The 27,484-nt window shown below is 41.8% G+C and overlaps 1 protein-coding gene across 1 annotated transcript; it reads left to right on the top strand.

Moving 5' to 3' along the window:
* Positions 1–414: 414 nt before the first annotated feature.
* Positions 415–12,138, top strand: rassf9 (Ras association domain family member 9). Its single transcript, XM_030424697.1, has 2 exons — positions 415–568; positions 9,417–12,138. The coding sequence occupies exons 1-2, from the start codon at positions 522–524 to the stop codon at positions 10,681–10,683; spliced, it is 1,314 nt and encodes a 437-aa protein (XP_030280557.1). The 5' UTR covers positions 415–521; the 3' UTR covers positions 10,684–12,138.
* Positions 12,139–27,484: the final 15,346 nt, after the last annotated feature.

Raw genomic sequence — 27,484 nt, 5'->3', positions numbered from 1 at the left:
CAGCTGTGTTTTCTGTACTGGATGTAATGTAATGTGTACTCTGTGAAATATTCTTATGATATTTGACACTAAAATGCTGTTTCTTATGTCCAAACTGTGCAGAATCTGTACTTTCCGGTGTCATAATCTCACATTCTTCTATACTTTCAACTTAATAGTGAGTTTCATCAGACTAGAACCTTCTTTACGGTATATCCCTTTAACCCCCATTCCTGTTATCGTTCGTTTTCCCCTTTACTTTGCCAGAAGCGTCTACTCTTTTTTATTTTTTTAATTTCCCCTCCTTGGTAGTTTCTCAGGTTGCTCCTGCAGGTGGAAGGGGGCAGAGTTTCACCAATAAATCTCTGTGGAGTCTGGGAAACACCTCCCTCCGCTCCTCGGATGGGGCGGACAGAGTTGCAGTCGGGACGGCTCTCAAAACTTTTCTGCAACACTCCACAAAGTGCGTCCGGCGTCCTGCCATGCCGGGACTGTAACGCGTTTCGGATCGCTGGTCTGCTCCCCTCGCGCTCCAGAGAGTCATGGCTCCGTTTGGGAAAAACTTCCTGAAAGCCCGACTGAAAAACAGGTAATTTGATAGAAGAGAGGAGTTTGTTGACGGGAATCCTCCCAAGTGTGCGTGTTTTGTTTTTTGTTTTTGCAAAACTTCTTGTGTTGGAAGGCGCGATGTGGTGAGCTGCTGGGGAGGGAGAATTACGCACGACGCAGCAGTGCGCATCGGATTTAGGAGTGGGCTGCACGAAGGGCTAGATTAGCCTATTTATGCAATTTGTTTTAATGTCCTTAATGGTCATCTATGATATCAGAATGAAGTGCACTCTATTTGCCAAAACAGGATATAGTGACAGGTGGCAGGCCTACTGTGGGACACACAAATATACACTTTAGAGGAAGGCAAATGCTACAGTATAGAGGCTTACCACTGAGAACCACAAGATGCACGATCACTGTTCTGGGAGTATAGAAGGATTATAGGATCTTAAAGGTAATGGATAATCATCGCAACATACTCCCATGTCGTTTTAAACTCAAACCAAGCAGTAGTAGAAAATCCTAACACTTCTGTTTCGACATTTTGGTGGGAATCTGTGGAAATATTACTGATAAGGACACCTACATCGTGCAATTTTGAGAACAGTATTCCAATGTGTGTTAGGCATCTGGAGAAAAAGGGAGGGCATGTAACCTAAGCACGTTTTTCTTTAATTCTAGTTATTTTCGCACCATTATTTGACTCTTTGGTGTAAAAGGTATTTTCTCGCCTGCAGGTGGGAGATATTTTTCCACTTGTGGAAATTTTGGAGTCAAATATGCCCTCCAAGTGCGGCTCTTTGTTTCCTGTCAAAGCACACTGTGCTGTACATCGACTCATGAAATATTTCACCTTCACTTTGCTCTGTAATTACTGCAAAGATGTTACTTTTAATGCACGTTTCATCTGGGACACCAGAGTCCTCCATATCTCAGGTTGAGAGAGAGAGATCCTGTCATCAACACCCGTATACTTTGCTTCAGCAATTTCTTTGAGTGGCTAGCTCGGCCTTTTGATGTGCCCCCTGCTGCAGCTGATATCCAGACTCAGCTCTGAAAAGGTGGGAAAATGAGATTCACTCAGCAACAAGCTGTCCTTTTGTAGTTGGTGCAGAAATTCTATTTGGACAGTTGACTGCAGACTTTTTGTTGAGCAGAGTTGGTAAACAGAGTTTCTCCTCAGGAGTATCTAGGTCATGATCCAAACCCCTCGCAGGGTGCAAACAGGATTCATGTTGCCAAAACCGGGATCAGAAAGGTTTTAACTGTGGGTAAAGAACTATTTTCATTAGCTTGCCTCATTAAGACTCTCGTTTACCACCAAACCTAGCAGAAAGGGTTTGGATTAAGTTTAGAAATAAAAGAGGCTTTTATGCTAAATTACTGTAAAAAAAACTCTCTGACAGTGGCACCAGCAGAAGAATGGATGTATTTTCACATCACACACAGCTGAGATGAATGATCTTTGACTTCAAACAGTCTGACTGAGGCTGTCTCCAGTCGATGTCCTATTTTTCATGTTGTGTAGTAATTACCACTGCGCCACCTATAATTACCTCAACTGTTTAGATCTGTAGATATGTCTAACACTTGACTCGCTTTTACTCACGCTGACACATCGAGCTGGATGTTTGCTGGAGAATGACAACATGAAGCTGAACTTCGGTTGCGGGCAGTTAGAACATCAAAACTTTGACGAACTTTCAAGATAGATGTGGCGATAATTGCAGCTGACAACGCTTTCTTTTAATGTCCTTTTATCATCAGTGCGTCATCAGGGAGTCCTGTGTGTCAAACCGTTGTCAGTTGCATTCTGGCTGGTTACCACCCGCTGACATATGTAGCCGAAGCAATGTAGTGACCACTTCCACTTAATCTTGCTCTTAGCCACAATTACAGCATGACAGCATTGTGCGCAGGACCAATTAGCTGCTGAAAATGCTTGGTTAACATGAATTAGCAGGCCACGGCAAACAATGAAATCATTCAGTTGTGTTGAAAGGGAAGAAGTCATTTCTTTTCACTGAGCAAGAGCTTATTTGGTGATTCACAGACCTCCTGGGGGGGCAGGAAAATAAGAAGAGCGGGTGGTTTCACAGAGGAAGGAATGGGGTGTGTTGTGTCTCTGCTCACAGATGCCTATCAGAATGGGAGTCATCCCAGAGATCAACATATCCAGATAGAAAAGTGATGTTATTTCCTCGCGGATCCCTCATCCTCTCGCAGATAAGAGCGAGAGGAAGCGTCTCCTGTCCAGCGGAGTATCTCCTTCACTACAGTACCTTTCTTTTAATAGACAAACCAGACACAGAAAACCCCATGGACCGTATGTCCTCTCCACATCTTGCAAGTCTATGTGTTTGTCACAAATTAAATTCTGGTTCCTCTCTTTGTTTTAACTGCCGTTGAATCGTATGATGGCCTTCTGTGGTCTCATACACTATAAACAGACGGAGCACATGAAACCTTTTCCAAACAGGATGAGTAAACTCAGAGCTGTGTGGGGGTCAGTCTGAAAACAGGGCGGCTTTGATTGAATTAAAACATTGCATTAGCATTTCCTGAGCTAAGTTTTATGGCTGGACGTTATTAACATTAAAGACTATATGGGAAACAATGCAAAGGTCGCGTGTCTGTGAGGGGATGTCTCATGCCCCACAGAACACACTCAGATTTCCCTCTGCTGATTTTTAAAGGAATGCTTCACCCAACCACCGACAGAAGACATTGTTTTGCTTAGCTTTAGTGGTATGAAGACGTGCACAGGGACACGGATGACACCACTTTAGCGGTGTGTCTATATCGACGGCAACGACAGTCTGTTGGTCCACCAGCATTAGTCTGGACGAAAACATCTTGACAACTTTTGGATGGATGCCATGAAACAACTTCCCAGGACTTTCCGTCTAGTAGCGCCACCATTAGATTGACATATGTGGCTTTTAGCTTCTCAGTGGCCATTCAAATGATATTTAGTACAAGCAATTATGTTTCTCTCAGAATGAATAGCAACACATTGGTGATCCCTGAACTTTCTGTATCGCAGTCATAAAGTCAAAATAGTAATTTGTTCAATACCAGCTTCATGCAAAATGATGCTTCCATAATTTTCTGGGTATATACTGCTCATTAGCTTACACTGCTAACATTCTCAACTAAAATAGTAAACATGGTAAACATTATACCAGCTAAACATCACCATGTTAGCATTGTCAGTGTAATCATTTTAGTATGCAGCGATAGCATTTTTAGCTGTACACCCTCATTCTTGTATTTATTAAAGCAACATTATGTAGGAATTGCCATTTTGTGTGTTTTGAGATACCATTAACACTATTACTATTACTATACTATTACACTGTACCATCAACGTGATATTGAAGCTGTTATTTTATGTTGCTTTAATTTTTCATTGCTGCGGCACCACAAACAAATTCCCAATTAACTTCACTGACAGGCAACATTAATCTCAGAGGTGGATGTCTCAAAATGTTGGCTATAAAACAGGGGTTGTCTGCACGGCTGCCACTAGAAGTTAATGTGGAAATATGTTCTGAGTATTCAGGTGAACCACCATTTCATAGAGATTTCATCAGAAATGATTTACACATATTTATATATCATGAGAGGAAACCTGTAATTACCACCACACTAATCTGAATTTCCATTCCACTGCAAGACAATCAGATCCTGTTGACAGCGGTGGCTACGGGATATATTTGCTGATGCTCTATCGCCGCTTTGTTTCTGCTGGAAGTATCCGTCTCATTATCATACCTTATCGCATCACTATTGATCTGAGAAAACACGTTGAGACACCGGAGAGCTATAACTCTGTCATTTGTTATGACTTGTTCGAACCACCAGCATGCAGTCCGCTGTGGTAACTTGCAGCGTGCAGATTTATGACACAGAGGGAGTTGTTAATGTCTACAAGGTTGTCATTATGAGTATTACAATGGAGGAGAGCGATGCCACCGCGGTGGAGCTGTGGAACGTATTCGGCCCACGCAGAAACTTGTGCTGAAATTTCATGGGATTTAAATGTGGTTTTCCTCCCACATGTCTGATGTCTCCAGCGGGTACCTCAGCTTTGAAAGTTCAAACTGCGGTCAAGCGGGTCTGCTCAGGTTTCTCGGGTTCACTCAAGTGTGAAGTGTTGAGGTCTAACCGGTCCTGTGTTACTTAATGGTGGAGCAGAACCTTTATTGAAGTATTTCTGTAAATAATCACACACATCTCAATTCTGTTGGCACATTTTCTAATCGGCGGGGGGGGGGCTTTGAGTTTATCATAATATCAGTGTCGGCTTTGTCATTTATCGCTCAAAGCCGTGACCTATCAGGGCACCCTCATTTGTTGCGTCCGGAACCGCAGTTTAATCCCAAGCTATGAATATCAAATGGCAAGTGACAGCCCTTATGAACACATAAACTGCGATGTAATCAGCCCAATGGTGCATGAAGCATTTGTGTTTGTCCTGACAGGGAGTTGACTGGAGAGGGTGAGGGCTTAAAGTACTCCCAGAGACTGGTAGCGCCAGTCGTCAGAATGTTTGTCATCAGAAAATGACTTTGTTTTGCGATACAGTTTTTGTGTTTTGAGCTGTCAAATTCCTTCAAAGTAAAAAACAAAAATACAATCCAGCATCTTCTTAGAAATCCAACTTTGTTTCATTTTTTCTGAGGTCTCTAGAGTTCGATTTGTCTTGCTGAGTGTCATTAAGGTGGTGTGGAGGCTAACAGAGAAATGGGAGGTTGTGTTTTCTCAATTGATGTCTGTCTCAGTTGATGTCAGTCAGCTGTTGAAAGTGGCCAACGAAACCTCAACAAAATCGATCTAAACTGGCATTTAGGCAGTTAGCGTAGCTGCACTTCTAATTTACAACACAAATTAGCCAACAGCTATATTGGCTAATCCAGTTAGCCTATCCAATATCATGAAAGCCATGTTGATGAATGAATGATGTATGGCAATTTAAATGTTTATTTATAATAGTGATGCTATAGGCTAGGCTATGTGTCTCCAAAGCAGCTATTTCATCAGGAACATTAGCTTTGTTTGTAACACTGGACATTATACGTTTCATTCCAGAGAGTTAAAATATACTGTAAGTAACGTGGCCACAGTCATAGATTTGTCAACACTTTCTTCACATTAGATTGGAGCTGAAAACAAACCACAGTGACCGGCATGGAATCCATTTTTCCCCTTCCTCCCTCTGTCCATTGAACTGTGGTGGCAGGATGTAGTGTGAGCGCTGGTGATTGTGGCCCAGGACAAATACAGGTGCTTCCCAGCCTGGCTGTGCCCTCTTCCTGCACAGCTGAGGGGCTTGGGTCACCCCCTCCGAAACACCCGATTGTCTGTAGAGTGTGTTTATTCACCTGTATGTTCAGATATGAACATACGCACATGTTTGTCACATGTTCAGGTCCATCTATAGGAAATATCTGTACCTCACAGGGAAAAAAATGTTTCGTAGAGTTTTTCTTTTCCCTTTTCGTATCTTTATCTTGTCTTCATTGTCATGTCATTCCTGATTGTATCCGTCTTTCCATTCATGCATACATAATTCCTAGTCACACCTCTCCAGTGGCGCAAGAAGGTTGTAGATCCTTGTGTGTGAACGCAGCTTTTAAAGGTAGCCTATCAGTGAAGCAGGTGCTGAATTCAAACACCATATCCAAAAGGGTCATTTGATCTATAACAATACTCATAATTTATAATATACATTTGTTTAATCACTTAATTTGCCATATACTGTGAAACTTCAGGTCACAGCAGGACAACAACACTAACCATTAGATCCACAATTTCTTCAGGAAATTCTGAAACCGGCTCGAACTAATTCTGGCTTTTCTAAGCTGTACAAACAGATCATGTGCTGCGGAGCTGTTGTATTTGATTGCATTGTGTTGCACAGGTGTGGCCTTCACTGTGTCCACCCACTGCAGCAGTAGCGTTTGCAGGGTTTCCTGACTGTGAGTGGTAGCTGGAAACTCTGAGGTCAAAGTCGTCGTGGTGGTTGTCTTTGATTGCCAGAGGCGTGCTGGATTTGTTTGGCCTGCGCATAGCTCAGGTATTTGCTCTGCCAAGCTCGTCTCCGAGGGTCTCCATAACCATTAACCAGCCTCTTGCATTGTTGCATACGTATCGCATTCCTGAGACCTTATTCACCGCCAGCTTACACAATGCTCCAGTTGTGTGTTTTCATGCTGTGTGGGAACCAAAACACAGCGCTATCAGACTGTAAAATCAGCAAAAATGTGAGATAATGCCGCATTTAAGTTCTCCTGTTTAATGCATCTCACTTGCTTGTGACGGCATGCAGGCTGGTAGTATCTGTATCATCTTCAGTGGATGTGTATTTTTTTTTTGTCTACCCTCTCTTGTGAAGATCAGTGGTTAATGTGGGCTGCAGCGAGATAAAAAACAACAACAGCAGCAACATGATGCAAGGCTCAGGTCTCAAAACATTACTACACACTGAGGAGATTAAAATGATTTGACCTTTGATAGCCAGGCAGAGCATATAGTTTTAGATTTTAATCGCAGCATTTGTCTTATTTGTTTGGAAGTGATCTGCAGATAAGGCTATTCTCTCTATTCTATTTGCTTTTAACTGAAATGCAAAGTGACAAAAATGCCCAGAGCTACTGGGCTACTTGCTGAGCTACTCCTCAGTGAGTTTGATATCTGAGTTCTATTTTGTGGCTGAGTGTATCTGAAACTTCACATTGACAGGATTACAAGCACATTACTCTGATTTATTGCTGTTAACAGGTTAATGGAGTATCACGTCTGTGGTTGCAAAACCACAGACCAACATTCCTTAAACCCCCCAAATCAGTCTGCAGTTCAGTGTTAGAAAAAGGTGCTCCAGGTTTTGTGTCTGGGTAATATAATCTTTTGCTGGATTCTTCCAGATTCAGTTGTCTTTAATTAAAGGAGTATTACCTGTGGCTTTCAGTGTCAGCTTTAACTTCAAACACAAGACAGAAACTTGGCTGCAGTACACCGGAGTTGATCTAATTAATCAAATCGATTGTAAGAGGTTCTTAACATTTCATCTTTCATATCAGTGGTTACCTGATACATCATTCTTTATCTTGAAATCAAATTGAAATGTCTGGCAATGTTATCTACTGATTTGATTACTTGTTCATGTTGTGGATGTCTGCTTTGCCAGTGCCTATCATTTAACGACTGGATATTAGGTCCTGGATATTACCGGTGCTCCATTAAGCATGTAAAAAATGGATATCATCAAGCCATCAGGGGTCAATTTTTGAGCAAGTTTTTACGGTCCTGACGAAAATGTAATGAGGGCCTTGGGGTTAAATAGCTCAGAACCGAACCATTAAGTGATCATCTCTGATGAGTAAGACGATGAGTAACAGTCTAATAGAATCAAGCCAGGGAGCACAAAATGAGTCAATGTAGTTTTCTGCTCACTGACCTAATGGAAACCCATCAAAGTAGGATCTATTTTTGAAAATTTACTACTCTGAAAAGTGAAAGAGCTTTAACAGCATGAGTGGGAGAATATGCGCGCATTGGCGTACGTGGCTGATGTAAAGGAGGTTGTGACGCATTTGAAGTTAACTTGCTGTGATCGTGAGTGTTTACTACTCCAAAGAGAGACTAAGAGCACAATTTTCACCCCTGCCTTGATTTGTGAAAAGGGCTGGATGTTTCGATCGCGAAGATCTCTCTGAAAACGTAACACTCCCAAAGAGGCTTAGATACAGCCCGCAATTACATGATGGTCTGCAGCTGTGCCTTAGGTGTGTCCACCGCCACAAGCAACAGCTCACCAGATCCAGATCACCATGAGCCAGCAAAGTCATACAGTATCTACAATACCTGTCACCAAGGAAAACATTTTTCACTTTTTATAACAATATATATTAAATAAAGTTCAAGGCAGTAGCATATAAATTGCACAAGGGGTCCTACAGCTCTGAAGTCATCCAGGTACACACCTCAGAACACATTTTCAAAAGGATCACTGAGGAAAACTAAAGAAAAAAATACCACTAAACCCTTGTCACTTTATTATCGAAGGATTCCGATTAATTATTCTAATCAGACAGAAAGAAATATGTTCCAAAAAGTAGTTCAAATTATTTTCAATGAATACAATTTTTTTTGTAAACTTTTTGTAAACAAAATTGGCCCCTACAAAGTTTGTTTATGCTGTTTTATTTTGTGTGAGGTGAAAAAGGTTTGGCGGGACAAGTGGCGCTTTGTGTAGGAGGACAGTCCAGGTAGGGGAGCTTGGGATCCTCGTACTATGGAAGCCCTGAGAGGCAAGTTGAAAAAAGAAAGAAAGAAAACCCAGTCATTTGCCTATCAATACTTCCAAGGGAAAAATCATTGGTATGTTTAAATGCAGAAAAAGACTGTTTGGTGTCAAATACCCGTCTGTCAAACTCAATCAAATCAAGTATGGGCTGATAGCTACAAGTGATTAGCCTACTGTCACAGTTGGATTTAAAGTGTCCTTCCACTGTGTTAATTATTCAGCAGGACTCGTGTTGACTGCTCAGTCATCCCCGGTTTAGCTTTAGCTGATATTTACAGTATGGAAACCATTTGCTTCACCGGTATCTAGAGTTGCAGTATGGTTGCATTAAGGTGTGTTGTTTTTAACTACCAGGTTTGGGTCTACGCATTTTCTTCACTTGTTTTCATATACATGAAAATCTCGATGTTGAGTCATTAATAGCCCATAAAGTATGGGCAAGACATTACAAACATGGAGTCTTGGGTTTTGACATTTTAGTCAGTGACTGCACATGGGAGAGTCTTTTGTGACGTAAAAGCAAGTTAACAACCTTAATAAAAATGTAATTTTCTTTTTCCGTCTCTTTTCCCAGAACGAAAGATGCCGAGCCTGTGGCCGGGAAAGAGATTCAGGTTACTGTCTGCAATGAGGAGAAAGTTGTCTGCGGCGTAACGAAGCATACGACATGTGTCGATATGATTCAGGCATTACTGGAAGATCACAAGTCGATCCCAGAGAGCAAGCGGCTCCTGCACGGCGAACCCAAAGACTTCTGTCTGGTTGAGCGGTGGAAGGGTTTTGAGAGGGCCCTGCCCCCTCTCACCAGAATCCTGAGACTCTGGTATGCCTGGGGTGACCAGAGACCCTTCATCCAGTTTATTCTGGTCAAAACCAGTGACTTTGTGCATCAGCCCTCCAAGAAGGCTGGAAAGTCTAAGGGGGCCAAGCCGAAGAGATGGGAGCACAGTCGAGCTCAGCACACCCAGGCTCTGCCGGTGGAGAGGCAGAAGCGCATGGTGAAGAAAGCTTTTAGAAAGCTGGAAAAGCTTCACAAGGAGAGCAAGAGCTCTCCAGGTGCCGACGAGGTCGACCGGATGGTGCAGCTTATTCTAAATCAGGACCACACCATCCGAGAGCAGATCCAACACATGAGGGAGCTGGATTTGGAGATTGATCGGTTTGATCTGGAAGAGCAGAAGGAAGCTGGGTGTGAAGGTCCACTGGCTCAGGCCTTAGCTCAGAGTTTGGAGGTGCTCAACGACAGGCAGCTGGATGAGTACCTGTACACCAGCGACGGAGTGGAACAGCTCGAGCTGCAGGTTCAGAGGCACCAGGAGCTCATCCTGCAGCTGTCCCGGGATATAGACGCTGAGCTGAGGAGGGCCAACTTTCCTCTGAGCCAATACGAGGACAGTGAACAGGAAGGAGCCGCTGCTGCTTCCTGGATCCCATCGGAGACCGACGAATCGTTCTACACCGCTGAACTGGAGAGGCTGCAGGATGACCTGAAGCACAGCCTCTTCACCGGTGTGTCCCTCTACAACCAAGCTGCAGAAATAGACAAGCAGCTGAAATACTATGACGCTACACTGGTCTCCAAGGATCAGGAGTGCTGGCAGCTGGCTGCCCACCTGAGCTCATTGCAAATTGGGGATGGAGGAGAAGAGGAGCAGTCCAGTCCTGTCCCTTTAAAAAGTGAGACTCAGTGCAGCGTCTCACAGACAGTGAAACTCAAACACAGCCTGTCCCCTGTAGACGTTACAGACACAGACTCAGACACTGGGATTAGTTCTACACACAGCCAGGACTCGCTGTCACCATGTCTGGACTTCCCTCCCCCACTGGACACAGATGTTTGAACAACCCAGTTGACCCTGCAATTTACTGTCCTGTATGCACCAGCTCCAGTTTGTGCCTGTCATGTGTTGTCATTACAGTTGAGTCACAGAACTAAGCATCTGTTTTTTTCTGAAGGATAAATCCCAGTTGGTCTTTCATATAGCTCAAGGTTCATTATACTGGAGCTTTAGTTGATTGGCAGAAAAGAAATCAGCAGTTATTTTGATGCTAATCTAATTTTTTTCAGTCGTTATGAAAGCAACAACACAAAACATTCGGCTTCAGCTTCTCAAGTGTAAGGTTCTTCTGCTGCTTTTCTTTGTCATATAGCATAGCATGATTATTTTTGGATTTTTGTGAGGATCTTACTTTGGACTATGAGGAATTACAATGGTATTATTTGTAAAAACTGTATGGAAAAAAATGATTAATTCATAAACAGGTCGTTTTTTTGACATTTTTAAAGGTATTTTTAGCTGCAAGTGAAGTACATCCTGTCGTGATTTATGTTCACTGAAATTTAGTCTTTAGTATTACCATCAGATATATTTGATATCAATTTATATATTTACAATGTTGTGTTTCATATGTCGTTTGTCATTTTTGTGTATTTTTCTAAATTCTGGAAAAAAGGAGCAACTGATATATAAGTCAAATCGTATACATTTTGCTTCAGTGAAAAGGATTGACAAAGGAAATGCCTTCAGAACTGCTGGGAGGGTCACACAGTGTTTCTGGTTTCTAAACGGCAAAACGTTGCTACAGTCAGTGTAATGACATCACACGCATGGCACAAAACCGGAGCTGTACACACACACCAGCTATAGTCAATCACTGTTTATGACAGTGCAGTTTTCCGGCTTGTAATTGTACATTTTTTGCCGCTCAAAGAAGCACAGACTGTTTCCTCAGCGCAGCCATGTCTGAGGTGCACAGCGCTTACTTTTTTAGTGTCTTTCTTCCTCCTTAATGATGATGAATGTAATGCTTATTTCTCGTCTTACAGTTCTCAAGCTATTTATGAAGCTGCACTTCTTTGTACACAGTTATGAGTCTATTAACAGTGTTTTATATTAAAACAAATAGCTAACCGTTTTCGTATGTAGAATATGAATTTTGTTAAAGATGTTACGTTACTCTCGACTTCACTGTAAATACACTGCTGTAACCGCTGAGGATGATTGTTTGCAAAGACAATTTGATAACCCAAAAAAAAATGAGAAAAACATATTTATTTATCACATAATTGCATTTCACAGATAAGACTTTATTATGACTGTTTCCCCTCTGAGGTGATAATCTCCCTCTGCCGCTGATCTGATCAAACACACCATGTTCCGTACCAAAATAACACAAATATCCAGCGCTGCATTTGTGTGAACCGTGCTTGAAAACAAAAGCTTATGTGCTTAAAGTAAAATGTACATTTCAGCTGTCATAATAAACACTAATACTGTTAATGTCACAAAGACTAATCCTCTGTTGAGTTGTTGAGTTTGTTGGAGCCAGGCAGCGAGGATTTAATTCTGTTCTCCGGGTTGTTAAATACGGCTTAGCGAAGGTGCTGCTGTTCTAACAAGGTGTTAATGTTAAAACCACGAGGAAGAAGAAGAAGAAAAGCAGAAAACAACACAAGGTGCCCAAAAAACACAGAATTGAATTTTATAGATTCCTTTAAAAGGCTCTGAGTCACCATGGACAAATGACACAGCTAGTTCAGAGACCCCCACCCCCACCCTTCCAGTCACTGCAGCTTATAATCAGACAAGATGGTCGCCAGGCAAGCACAAACAACGGCGAGCACTCTCCTCCTGTCATGGTACTGCTGACAGACTAACACTTTGTACTCGGGGCAGAGTGGGTCTGACTGCTGGAAAAGCAGAGGATATCTATTTCACACACTAATTGCTTAACCCCACACACACACACACACACACACACACACACCCTCCTTCTCCTCCTTCACCGCTTCAAGCCTCTAAGTAACTCCACCGAGCATGAAAGGCCACAGAACTTACAATGTGAACGATCGTGCACCGGCGCCTCACGCTCGTTGATGGGGTTCATTAGGGCGCTTGTTCTGTGTCACCACCAGACACGCACCAGGCTGGATTATAAAGGGCCTTTTTTTGGGAGGGGAATTCATATTCTAATGCAAATCGGACCTGTCTTGTGTTGGTTCACATTTGACATAAAGGAATCTTGAGTTACTTAATCTTTTTGGCGAACCAGAAGCCAGGTGCACGCGGGGGGCTCTGTTTGGCACTCGTTCTTTAAAGTTGAGGAAACATTTTTCACCGATATTTAAAGGTGTATTCCGACAATCTGTTTTCAATATTTCCGCCCCCGTGTAGCAAAAACCAGTCAGAGCTTCAAACCTGTAATATTTTCTACGAAATGCAGGCTTCTGTATTGCTGTTGTGTAGAAGTGCCTGCTCATTCCTCTTTTATGTAACCCTTCTTTGTTTTTTTTATTTCCAAAAGCACCTCAAGGCCTCCCTCGATTCACTGTGTGTAAAAAAACTGTGCACTTGACTTTTGTGCTATATTTGCGTTTGGAGAATAATAGTCTTAAACTGTACTGCTAAATTTTTAATAGAGTATTAGGGATTCAGAGTTTTATACATCATAGGTTGGAGGGTGGGGGGGGGAGCACAGAGAGGCTGTAACAGCCAGAGACAGCCTCAGCTCACCTCATTATTTTATTGGCAGACGTGTTGAGGCACCTGCCGTTCTCAAATGGCAGTAAATAATGAAATGAACCGATTCTGGCTCTGGGTTTTTCAGTGAGGAGCTCCCTGTACTTTCTCGCACATTAGCAGCTGAGGCACCGAAAGAAGTTGAACAAAAGCACAGAGAGTATGTTTACCACCCCCATCGCATTATCAACACCTCACAACAGGACAATACATTTCTCCTCCATTTAGTGTCTTTGGAAAAGTCTATGCCTTGGGCTGAAATTTTTGCTCCAGCTTTGCAAATATTACCTATTAATTCTGGGACATTCTCTACTCTCTGGACTGGAAAAACAAAAAGGACTAGCTGATGTTCCCCTCTTCAGTGTGCCTTCACTTCCTGGCCTCGGGTAATGTTTACCTCTTCTCTCAAAGACTCGCCAGCTCGCAAGTGCGTTCGCCGATAACAATAATTACATGGACCAAAATGACAATTAGGCCGACTGCAAACCTGTCCTCGTTCAGCCCTCCCAGTTACGATGGCCGGCCATCTTCGGCTTGAGTAAACGTTAATTTGTTGTCAGCTGTGGTTCTAGTGCCGAGGATGAAAAAGCTGGAATTTCAAACGACGTAGGCTATTTAACCGTACTGTATGTTACAGACTCAACACAACATATGGAGCACATATAAGAGATTTATCGTCTCAACCTTGACTGTGCCCCGAGCATTCTCCACAGACCTGCGTAGGAAGCAAGAAGTGAGATAAGAGTCAGGAAGACATGACGTGAGAGGGACCGTTTTTAATAAGTGTGTTTGATCTGGTGGAGCAGCTTTCACCATCAGCAAGCAACAACACCTATCTGGAAATTAGCAGACTTCAGCAGCCTGCAGTGAGCGCCATCTTGCACTATTTGGGCTATTTCTTATCAGCGTTTCAAAGAAAAATTATTTTGTCTCGCCCTATGGAATGTTGTGATCAACCTGTTTGCAGTTTTTACTTTCCCAGCCACTCCTTTGACACACACTCATGTGAAAGACTGCACATTGAACACCTGAGGTTAAATTTCCAACAATCTGGCTCAACTAGTCAAACATTGTAAATACATAGGCCAACCAACAATTTGCTCTCAAAAGTAAGAACAATGGGCCTCATTCATGAACCGTTCTTATGAACAAATTTGTTCTTAAGTCCCACTTACTAAGATTTTACGAAGATTGTGGCATTCATGAATTTTTTCTTATCTAGGATTTTTTCTTAGGCAAGAACAAATCCTACGAACACTCAGGAGAACTCTTACGCACATTTTAGTGCCGAAATGTTGGCATGGTTGTGTTTTCTTCTCTTGTGTAGTTCAATAAAATGCAATATTACAGTGATAATTCTGTCATATTTATTCATTTATTTATTCATTTAATATTTTTGGTAATTTACAAAGAATTAAAATTTTAGAATAAATTAAATGTGTCAATGATTTAAGATAAATCAAGTAAATTGGAAACATGCCATCAATTAGTAACCCCCCCCCACCCTATTTATACGTGGCATTTCTCCATCCAAAGCCCGCAAAACAATGGCATATATATTGCTCCTGCGGTTTTCATCAATGTAAGAACACAGCTGCGAACAATTCTGAGGCTTACGAACGAGTTGGTGAATCTGACGTAGGGTTTTCTTAAGGAACCTCTTAAGAACAACTTAAGAAAGATTCTAAGAAGATTCTTAAGAAGATAATGGTGAATGAGGCCCAATATTCATTATTCTGAATGGCATATGGTAACCCACTGAAATATGTATGTTTTATGGACAGTGAGAAAAAACAACCGTTTCTCTCCGGGAGTTTTTGTGAACCCAGTAACTCATTACTCAAACTGAATGTTTTCATACTGCCACCCTGTATTCAGTGGAGTTGGATGATTCTCAAGAAGCACGCAGACGCTTTCTGTTTGTCCTCACATGTTGTGTTTTCCAAGAGAAACATACATCAGCCTATGCACGTGCCAAAATCCAGCACTGTTTTTGGTGGTGTTCCCACAACACGCCCCAACGGTGCGCTTTATGTTATTATGCATGATTATTTAACGATTATGCCAAAAGCAAAAATCGATCTCTCTACTCATTGTATTAGATAAATGCAGCTTCAATCGTCCTATACTTCTAAACTCGGAATGATGCACTAAAGTTGTTGACTTCAGATGAAGTGGGAATAAAATCATCCGTGTCCATAGATGAAGACGTTCTTGCAGTGGCTCTGCAAACGGTCACATCGTCCAAACAGAGTCGCATTTGCCTTCAAACTGGACGAGTCAGGACTTGTTAAAGTAGTTCAAGGGCCTTGGGCTTAATTGCCTCAATCAAAGTACATTTTGAGTGCCATCCCATCAAACAGGCATGAATCACTTGATAAAAAAGAGCCCAAGGGGCAATAAACTGTCAGAGAGCAACAAGAGAGCTCACAGGGAGAAGTGAGAGTGGGTGTGCGTAGGTGTGTTTGTGTTGTGGATGGTGGTAAACCTGTTGGCTGCTGTTTTAAAGAGGGGAAATTTTAGTAATATGATCCAGGTTGTGTGTTTCTTTTACGTTTCTGTGCACAATATAGCACAATCACCAATAAGATTAAATTCAGTATCAAAATGAATGCTGTCTGTGCAAACACATGCACATACTCTCAAACTGTTGCTCTCCCTGCCTGCTTTAGTAAACACATTTGAGTTTGGCATGGATGTTAATTTTCCTCTTTATTAAGACTCCTCTCCTAGTTGATGTTTGCTCTTCCACAGGTGTTCTCTGATGTCGCACAACCTTTCATTACAAGAAGGTGGAGACATGTGTCGCCACTCTGATTGATAGACAGTCAGACAAGGACCAACGGGAGAGTGATCTCCGTCTGTTCAGCCAGAGAGAAGCAGAAACCACGGACAGAAGTTTACCATGTCTTTTTTTAAATACAGTAAATATATAAAACATTCAGTGGTGGAGTCAACCAGAGATAAACCAAACAGAGTTCAGTTTTCTCCAGCTGACAACTTAATATTAACTTCCAGTGAAAATTGCGAAGAGAAATAAAGAGGAAGCTTTTTATGTTCCCCAGTGTGACGTTCAAAGACAGGGAACACGAAAGCATTCATTATTTTTAAAAAAAAAGAGAACAAGCCAACAGTCATACATGTTGTCAGCAGAGTAATCTCACAATGTAAAATAACTGCGCACCAGGCATAACGTGTGCTCCGTTGCTCGTATGAAAAACAACCTTGTGAGCTCCACTTGAAGGTCGCATTGAAATGCATTTCTTTGTTGAAGCGAGGGCCTCATTATAGTAGACAATATAGTTCATGTGCTCCAATATAAAAAAATGTTGGTATATGTTGTGAACTCTTTAGGGCTGTAATAAAACTTCCACTTTCAAAGATACAGTACACACACCGGCACAGTGACTCATTTCTATGGCCGTACTAAACTCCAAATGATGGCACCGCTCCCTCCAAGTTTATAGGTTAACCATTTAGCCTTCTTAACCTTTAAAAGGTCACCCTCGCTATTACGTAATTGCGTTTTAATGACATTAAGCTCATGTCGGTATTATAAAAGCCAATGTTGAAAAAGACATGCGTGTATTTTCCAGGGCAGTAGACAGTGGCGGTTCTAGACCAGTTTTAATAGGGGGGCCAGGTTGGGGCCGGCTTTTTTGTTAGGGGGCACATACAACCCGGAAAAAAGGATAAATCCCTCATTCAGGCAAAGCAGTGTTTACAATTTCAGCAATATTGATTGGGTAGTAAACTGCTGAGACACTTTATTTCTGCCTTTCCCTTCAGAACAAAATTATTGCAAGAAATCTGTCATTGTATTATTAATGCAGACTCCCTGTCAAGGGGGCCACAGGGGGGTCCAGACTCAGAGTTACGGGGGCACTGGCCCCTGTTGCCCCCCCCCCCTAGAACCGCCCCTAGCAGTAGAAGCCTTCGTGTGTCACATGAGAGTGCCTTTAAAATTGAATTTCATTTTTGATATTCAAATACAGAACTGATCCCGTGTGAAACTGGTGCTTGTGCTCTGCAGTGTCAAAGCTATATCAGCTCTCACACAGAATGAGGAACTGGGTTCCTCAGATTAATGATAACTCATTGGAATTATGACAAGCGTGGATTCTGACTCAACATTATGAAAGGCTCTTACATCCAACCATCATCCTTTGATATTGATTAATGTGGGTAAATGATTTGTCTGAAATGTTGGCTAACATGTCTCCCCGCCTCTCCGTCAAATTACAACCATGACTCATACAGTCAGCAGTCAGGAAGTACTTAGCAGGGAATGTCAAAAACACAAATCTAGTTCAGTTTACCCATCATTAGGAGTTCTACTCAGACGGCGAGAATAGTCTCTATAATTTCTTGTGTGGCATTTTGGAGGAGTTTTGTAGAGTCGACGAGGTTTTCTCAGCTCGGAGGTGCCTTCAAAAAAAAGTCTTTGTTACAGGTGTTTAAAAGCAGGACTTTAGTGTTTTCAGAGCATGACCCACATTTGGGTCTAAATGTCAGGGGATCTCAGTCTCAATCACTTTGGATCTTTTTTCTGTCTCTTGTGAGTTCGACAGTTTTATGGGCTCATCAGAAACATGAAAAAGGATTCTGCTGTACTCTACCAATTCAATTTATCCAGCACGAAGCATCTAGCATCAACAAAATGCTCATAAACCGAGAATATAAATCCAGAAACGAATACAGGAAGTAAATGCGTCACAGCAGTACATGTCGTCTAACCTCCTCTACATTCCCCTGAAACACAGGTACTTTCTTCAAGTAATTTCATACACAGCTTGCTACATGAAGATGATGGCACTCTATGGCGTATAAAACAGTGCTGTACCTGGGGGGGATGAGGACCTGGCCAACTGCCTCTCATCTTTCTCTGATTGCCTGACTGTGGCGTTCTGATTAGCTACTTAAGTAAACATGGAATTCGCTTCACAAACCAGTGGTGTGACCTCTACACTCTTCAACACTTCCTCTGTGGTTTCTTCTCCATCCTCGTCTTCACTCTCCAGTGGATTCCCCATCAGTTCTGTTGTGATTTGGTCGAGGGTTTTCCACAGCATCTAATCAGCTGGTTTGCCATGAATTGATAAATGCACCAATAGGTCGCAATCCACCACCCATAAGAGGAGAGGGGGGAGGAAAACCTGCTGCATACATATAGATTATGGTGAACATTCCTGTGACATTCTGCACTCCGGTGGAAATGGATTTTGTGGAAACCAGTGCAGAGAATCTCCAAGAGCTCAGTCCCTTTTACTCTCAACATATCACAGAAGCTGCTGTGATGCGTGTCCTCTAGTTTTCATCCAATTAGAGTTGGTTCCATTTAATATAATCATTTGTTGTTTGGTTGATCTCAAAGAGTGTGCAGTCAGGTTAATCTAGCTAATGAGATCAGTATGTATGGTCTCCCTCCGCAGAACCTCAAAAGTCAAAGTACCAATCCATGGATGTCATTTGGTCCACTTTTGTGCTCATCAAACCTCAATACATTATTGGTCCATTTCATCAAATATTGAAAACTGTCATGCAGTGAAAGACAGAGTTGAAAGCTTCCTTTGATTTGTAATCCTGCATGTTCTTTGACCAGATAGCTTCTGATTTTTATCAACATTTTGACAATTTTATTTAGACCAAGTTCTTAAATGGCAGTGATAGGGAAGACAACATTAAAAGAAGGAGAAACATAAAAAAAAAGGCTTTATATTTGTAAAAATTGAGATGTCACAAAGTATTGAAACTGCTCAGAAAAAATGACAAACGACACTCAGTCATGCATGTAAAGGCCATTTGTAGAGGCAAATTGCAGACAGTGTTCAGAAGAGCCGTGAATCCACCATGTTTCCCTCAAGTTGCAGGCCTGTTGGACTTAAATGTTCCTTCTTTGTTCTTACAGCGACATAAGTAGACGCAGATACTCACTTCACGTTCTGGGAAACAATATGCTGCGGAGCAACGAAAACATCTTAAGAACAACTTGGCTGTACAAACTCTGTGAGAACTGCTTGTCTCCAGCACAGCAACATTAAGATATTTCTCCCAGGAGAAAGACTTTGAAGGCAAAGCTTGGGTCGCAGAAGGTTTGAAGTGGCAGACGACTGAATGCCGGCGTGCTCTGCGTTAGATCTGCTGCGCCTTTGATGGTGGGCAAGAGGCTCTATTGTTTCCTGTGCCATGTCGGGGCTAGATGACGGCACTAATCTAGACTCGCTTCCCCTCCAGAGCTGGTACTTTGAAGACCCTGGTCTGTTTGTGAGATTAATATGATTCGGAGGATAATTTCCTGAGAGGGGTCCTGTCATTGTCGTAAACACACCCGTCCACACTGTAAACACGCTCGTGCGCATAAACAGCGCACGCACATGGCAGTGCAGTTCCATGCACAAGCAAACACAAAAACAGCAAAGATACACACACTCCTTTCTACAGCCGCTTTGTTGTTCACCACTCGCTGCCACGGTAACTGAAAGCACACTCCTCGCTGCTCCCTGGCAGTTGACCCTGTCTCTGGATTTTAGAAAAGGTGAGAAAGTCTCCATGGAAAAGCTCAGAAACCTTGTTATTTGTTACATCCACTGCATGCTGCATCCCTCTGATTTGTTTTTCCTGTTTATCATAAAAATGCAATATTTTCTAAAGTGAATTTCTCCGAGATGAGACGTGCTGGATTTCATTTGAAATTTCAAATAAACTGTCAAAACCAGACACCAGACGGTTTTGCTTTGCAGACTCTGCGTTTCTGTCTCTTTCTCTGGACAGGCAGAGAGGCTGTGTTGGATTTACAGCAGAGATTGAGGTTGTGTTGACTCTAGCACAAAGAGCGCTGCATTCCTCTGGCTCTGGGTGTATGACGGAGCAGGGCCTGGTCTGGCCTGGCCCGGTCCGGCCCAGCCTGGTGGGCTGGGGTCTCCTTCCAGTAACTCCTGTGCACTCATTGGTGGTGGCTTCCTGTGATGTTTCCTGTCAAAAAGGGCTTTCGGGGCAGCAGTTATAGCCTTGTGGAATGTGAAAGATACCAATAGACCTTGACTAGCGAGTATGTGCACATAGTCATTTTAATGGTTTGTTATTGTTAGGAGACCTGTGGGAAAGTGCAGTAAATGTCAGAAAGTAGCCAAGCATTATCTTAAATCAAGCATTTGAATAAACAGCTTTCACAGATTTGCCCAGTAAACAGTAAACACTAGTTCACAAACATATCCCGAAATATATTTTAAAATACTTGAATGAGTCATCATCATTTTACAGTTTACAGCCCTGCATTTGATAAATACAGCCTTCTGGGAAACACACCACATAATAATAGTAATCCTTAAAAATGTTCTCAGTTTTTGCAGAGTAAGAGTGGTCTACTTTTAAAGTCAAGGTGCCATCATGGTTATGGTCATGGTAAATATTTTTCTATATCACCCCTATGTTACCTTCAACTGTGTGTAAGAGTTCTAATTGAGATTGCTCACTGGGGATGTGCTATTGTGCCAGCTGGGCCAAGGACGGTCACTTTGCGTACATGCTGGGACCATGTTTCTGGCCTAAGGGATCACTGACGAGATTATAATTCATCCTGTCGGCAACAGAAATCTGAACCAAATTTTGTGACAACCCTCATGGCACACATTAAATGTAAGGCGACCGTCAACCAATAGGGTTCTCCGGGCACAAAGGATATTTGTACCAAATTTCACGGCAACCCAGTCGATAGTAAACCAATAAAAAAGATTGTGACCTCAGGTGCACAAAATTTCTTTACAGTTAACCTTATATTTGTTGAGACCAAAGTAGTGGATCGACCAATGGAGTGACAGCACCATCCACAGAGCTATCATGCCAGCATGGCCAAACAAATTGTTCTGTTTTTGTAACTTGCGTTCTAAACTTTCATGAAGATAATCATCAAACAGCTGGTTTGGAAGTTGGTTGATGGTTCTGGTACATGGCTAAAAACACATCACATACAGGACCCAAATTATTAACAGTTTCTATGGACAATTTTTGTGTCTAAATGAGAAAGTTATGTGAAAAGCTTGAGTAGATTTTATTTTTTGCCATGTGCAAAAAAAAAAGAAAAAAACGTAAAAGTTCATCAAAACTGCCTCTCCCTGGGCGGTTAAAAAAATAAAAAATAAATAAAATCTCAGACTTGGTGGGCATACTCCTTGAGATTAGTAGCAGGCAGCACAGGAAGCGAGGGAAGTGATGTGTTTGTTCAGAGAAAGAGGTCAGTGCTCTCAACGGAGCCTGGCTATATGTTGTCTTGGGGTGGGGGGGAATTTAAAGAGTTTTAAAGACACAAAAGAGTCGTCTGCAGAGGGAAGACTGATTCACCCACAGCAAACTTTCACTGTATGGCGACAACAGGCTCAGCCTCTCAAGTGTCTCAAGTTACAGGACTCATTGTGAGCACATGATGCAGCCAAAACTAAACTGGGGCTGAACCCACCAGGGGAGAAAAGTCATTTACAGTCTTTAATCACTCTTTTATCACACATTCCCTCCACTATCGCACAAAACTAACCTCAGTTTAGTCATGGGAATGTTTGTAAATCTTAATTATGAACAATGCCAAAAAAGTTGCACCAGAAGATGAACATAACAAACAGCCCATGTTTGACAGTAATTTACAGTGGAACTTGTCAATCAAAAAATACTTTTATTATATTTATATGAAGTCTATCTTTTTTAGAACTGATTTATGGTATTTTGGTAGACCGCACACAAAGCCTTCATTTTAGCTAAACTGCTTAAAAAATGTATTTGAATTTTAAACTCCATATTCAAACTTCATTTGTGAGCACAGATTGTATTTTTGAAGCTTCATGTTTACCTTCTGCTCTGCAAACTCATTTATGAAAATGAGCTTTCACTTGAATCTTTTTGCCTCAAGGTTGAGAGGATGTTGACGAATATGCTGCATATCAAGAGCTTGGGATTTTCTTCCTGTGGTTGTCGGGTGATTGACAGGAAGTGAAGTTTATTCAAATACAACACTGATATGAAGACAGTCCACCCAGACAGTACAAAACCAAAGCTCCCAACCAAATGTATTCATGTGTGTACTTAAAGGGATTTGTTTTCACCATCAGTGAGTTGATGAGAAAAACTAGGTGTAAATGACAGACTGCTTGCGGACAGACGCAGGAATAAAACGGTTGGTTAATCTTTTCATTGGTCTTGCATCTTGTCTCTCTGCTCCAGTCTGCCATGAATCCCATTAGTGATCACATGTTGAGCACCATTCCACCGTCTTCTCATATCCCTGACAGTGCTGTCTTTGTCTGTGCTGCTCAAGATTAAATGCTCATTTAATTAATGTCCTGTTCCTGTCATATGACGAGAGCTACAACAAAGTGTTGCTCTGGCCTGATTCAGTAGGTGGACAGTCTGGGCTTTTGGGTTTATTGGATTTAAGATCACATTTCTGTTGATTGTCATCTGGGTTTGTATTGAAATAAATTCCTACAAACTCAGTCACTTAAGCTCACTTTATCGACCCTGTTTTTCGCAGCCATTAAAAGGCTGTTAAAACTGCTGCTCATAACACTCTTCGCTCGCTATCTTTGGCTGAAGCTGGCTGCTGTCAGCCAGTTAACTGTAGAGCTAGTCGCCCTATCAACTATCAACAAAAGAATGTGTTAAAACAAGGCAGTGCAGTTATGATAATGTCCTGATGATGACTTTTTCAGTCCTGGTTTACATCCTCTGTCTCTCCAAGCTGCCATGTTCACTCTCATGGTTGAAGCGTTTACTGTATTTGGTTGTGGAGGAAATTCATCTATTTCAGTCAGGCATTTCCTGAAACAGACCTATGACATCTCTCTGTGACACAATGGGCTGAACTGCACATTACCTTAGAACAACAGGGAATTAAATTACCTCAGAAGAACAAGAAGTTCAACTTTGAAAAGCTGGAAAATTGCATTTGAGAGATAAGCAGCTTAGGGTAGAGTTCGACCTAAAAGTAGTGGAACACGGAAGAGATTTGATGATCACCTCTGGCAAAGATATTTTATGCCCCTCAGGGGACAATTTAAGGAGCAAATCAATGACTGACAGACTGTGTTGAAAGAGTTTCATGACCCTTATGAAAACGACACCTAGTAAAAGTAATGTCCGTCTTCCTGGAAACTTTCTGTGGGAATGTGTTTTTTAAAAAAAAAAACAAAAAAAACAGTGATGTCCTCAGTGTTTCCATTAGCTCCGACCAACATGATAGCGCTCCCCGGGGGGACATGGTGTGCCGTAAACATCAACCCCTGCCGGACCATTGACATCACATTCTTTCTTGTCCTTCCATCCCCTCTTTTGGACTTCAGTCAAAACCTCCAGTCTTAATTATCACTTTGTAGAAGCCATTCACAGCGGAGATGAACACCCCCCATAGACAGTAAACAAACAAGTGGGCTACTTTCATGAAGCATCATCACAAAAGTTGATTGCTCCACAAAATTGGCCGCTGCCAACAGTAAACAGCAATTACGGCACCCATGGCTTTTTGTCTCCTTCACACATATAATTCAAGGGCTCGTTCTCCACAAAAGCTGCATTTGTATCAATGTGTCTGTAAGTCTCAGTGGCCTTTCTGGGGGGGTTCATCTGACATAAGTTTAGCAACATCACGTCATGATAGTGTCAGAGAGGGTTGGAGAAGTTGGATAAACAGATCCGGAAAAGTGAGAAAAACCATTTATGGCAGACAAAGCAAACTGTCCAGGAGACGTAAACACTTCCTCTGCCGGCCTGTACAGAACACAAAGGAGGAATTTAAACATTGAACTGACAATGCCAAACCCCCTTGACAGTAGAATAACATGAGCCTGCTGCCTGCTGGTGAACAATAGTTTTAAAACATAACCCTTTCCTGTTGCCACAAATCTCCTCACAGTCCTGAAACCCGTTTGTCTCAATGAGAGAGAGAGAGAGAGAGAGAGAAAAGTGTTAAAACTGGAATGCTGTCGGCCACTCTGATAACATGACAAGATTCATCTCAAGGAACTTTTTGACAGATAAACTGTCGTACAGTGAGAACTTTGGTTTCATGTTTACCTCTGCTTGCGTCAAAGCTCTTTAACAACAAGAAGATAGTGTTACAGTCAGCACAACACAACACTGAATATCATACAGATGTACGGAGGGGAAGTTGCCGTTTGAGGCGTTGTCACACACATTATGTTGACCATACATCTGCATTCAGTCCCTCCTATTATTTTGTGTACTTTTAACGTGGTCAGTGGATAAACATTTTGCTCCATCCCCAAAAATGAATTATGAAACACAAATTGCATATATTGCACACATGGCAATTGCATCAGGCTTTTCGCAGTAATGCGTGTTGATGTCAAAGAGGCCGCACCGTCAGAAATTAGTTTGAGAAACAATCCAGAATATCATCAAATAGATGGCTTCGGGACAAGAAATGTAAGGCTGGGAAGAAAACATTTCTAAATCAAAGTGGTTTAGGCGGAAATGGATAGGTGGTATCATGAGGTGGTTTCAATCAATCAGAACTATTTCACTTTTTTAATTTTCACAGTAATTAACTTAAATTAACAATAATAAGATTCTGCAATAATATGTGTAAAAACAAATAGACATTTGTTGTGTACTTGCATTATCAGAAATTAATTCGTGGTTGTGGTTGTTTAAAAGGGAGTTCACCAACAGCGAAGCAGATTTGACCAAGAGATCATTTGTGTTGAGTGTCTGGTCACCTGAAATAAAACCAAATTACCTTACATTAGCCGTAAACAAGCAATGACACACACCAAGTTTGTTTGTATCTGTATTCCAGTCAATGAGGTCAACTCAGCACTCACCAGAGACTCTGGTTCCTCCTCTACTTTACCTCTGTCTCCTCTATAATGTTCTGTTCATGAAATACCACTGCTGCAGTCAGAGTGGAATCTGATGTATCACTGGGTGTTTATTCCTCAGAAGGTGTGGATCTGCATAAATCATTAAGGAAGGTTTTACAAAGGCCAGATTATTTTGCTGTTGGATCCAGATCGACACCCAAAGAAAAATACTTTCATTATTCATGGCGCAGCAAATATCATTAGTTTGTCATGCTTGTCTGTGGTGTCTCATCAATGGAACAGTATGAAAAGGTCTGCAGGAATGTACAGTATATGTCACTACACGCACCCATATATGTACATGTGCATCCAAAAAACTGCATCCACAGTTAATAGAGGAATGCGATCTCTTCTCCAGCAGACAAGAGATTGCGCCTCTTTTCTGAAATGTTGGATAGGCCATGAAAATAAGGAGGTGTTCCACATGCCGTTGTCTTCGACCTTTTCAAACAATCTTGGCGCTCTGCCACTGGAATCACATTGCGTATGAGACCATCCACCACACGTTTGTTTTCACCTCTCATTCTCACATTGTCTCTGCTCTGCTTTCTTTGGCTTGAGTGCTGCCTGATGCGGCTGTGCTGTGGGACATGATGTCAGGACGGACGTAGGGAGCACCTGTCGGTTTACGCACGCAGGCAGGGAGTGAGCTGATAGGTTCATGACCCTTACCAGCTCTTATGTGTAAGTATGTGTTTGCTGAAACGGTCCTGCCGCCTCTCAGGTACATACAGGCGCTGTTTATAACCCCCGTGGCAGTGTGAAGCACCTCTCTTCGGTGTTAGCCAGTCTTAAAGAACGGCATCTGCAGTCCTCCTTCAGTCTATTTCACACACACAAACACTGCAGACACACTCCAGCAGTAATCAGAGGAAGCTGGTAGCAGGGCTGCTTTGATTCCAACAGGAAACACCCTCCATTGTTCTTCACTGGTAGCTAACCCACACCCACAGAATGGCCTCGCATTAAAACATCATTTTTACACCATTCTTTATTGCTGTGACAGGCTTCTCTGCTTTAATATAGCACTTGTTTTCCTGTCTTACATTCCATTTCCATTGAAGGCATCTTGCTGACACTGGAAAAGAAACCAGCTTTACAGAGATGCTGCAGGTACGCGTTTGGAGCTGTGTCATTATAAAGCTTGATCCTGCAGGGCTTAGGAGGCTACAAACAAACTGCACACATGCTATGGATGTATGATTAATATACATGTAGGTCTGTAGGGTTAAAGCAAGCTAGGTGGCTAACATTTTTTCCCTTGGAAAATGGCACAAAGCAAAAGCTAAGCTACAAACATGTATGAAGCTAGTTGCAGTCAGTTAAGTTTAGCAGCTTTTTTTGTTTCCTTTCATTTCTTAAATAAAAGCTGCTTGATGTCATCTAATACCACCTGGAACCTTTTAGAGCAGGATATAATTACTTTACTAGTTTCTTTGAAAATGGTTAACAGTCACTAAAGGGACATGATTTTAACAGTTTATTCAAAGAACAAGTTGATACTGTTGACTTCTGTCTTGCAAGATGCAAGCCTATCTTTTGAAATTTAATGATGAGACACATGAGAGCTTTATTTCAACTGTCTGTTTTCGCTGACAACGTTGTACCTCTGTCAGAGCTCAGCACAATTAACTCTTCTTCTGTGAGAAAATCTAACTATCGGGCGATCCCACTGGCATAGGCTAGACGTACTGTGATTTAGTACAACATTTCACTGGTACAAATGTCAGTGTAGGGTTTGGGGGGTGGATAAAGAAAAAAGAATGCATGAGCCGTTTATCATTATGTGAAAATGTCAGTGGTCAAATGTATTGAATTGAATGCGCTTGTACAAATGCAATTGGAAACGCAGCACGTCTTCATCAGTATTCCAGACTTATCTGTAGTACTAAGTAATTTACATCCTGACCACATCCTCCAGAGCTCTGGCCAATCAGCCGCTTGATTCATCACATGAAGATTGCAAAAGACAGAGCGCCCACAAACAGTGTTGGGAAAGTTCATTTTCTACATGAACTAGTTCAAAGTTCAGTTCACACATTTTAAAATGAACTAGTTCAATTCATAGTTCATAATTCAAAATTTTGAACTAAGTTCACAGTTCCAAATATGAACTAGTTCATAGTTCTTTTTTTTTTCAATATGTTGATGCGAGCTATTATTTTTCAAAATTATTGCCACAGCCCATATAGAACCACAAAATTATTTTTTCAGTTTTAACACTGAAACTGCAGCTCTCCCACAATATTCTACAAAAC

This window comes from Sparus aurata, chromosome 8 (genome assembly GCF_900880675.1).
Source record: "Sparus aurata chromosome 8, fSpaAur1.1, whole genome shotgun sequence".
NCBI classification, from domain to species: Eukaryota; Metazoa; Chordata; class Actinopteri; order Spariformes; family Sparidae; genus Sparus; species Sparus aurata.
Note: the sequence above shows the minus strand (reverse complement) of the source record. Positions and strands in the feature narration are given on the sequence as shown.

Excerpts from the sequence above, each read along its gene's own strand:
- rassf9 (XM_030424697.1), top strand. The coding sequence starts at position 522 with ATGGCTCCGTTTGGGAAAAACTTCCTGAAAGCCCGACTGAAAAACAG. Across the intron at positions 569-9,416 it reads AAAGCCCGACTGAAAAACAG|AACGAAAGATGCCGAGCCTG; the intron begins GTAATTTGATAG and ends CTCTTTTCCCAG.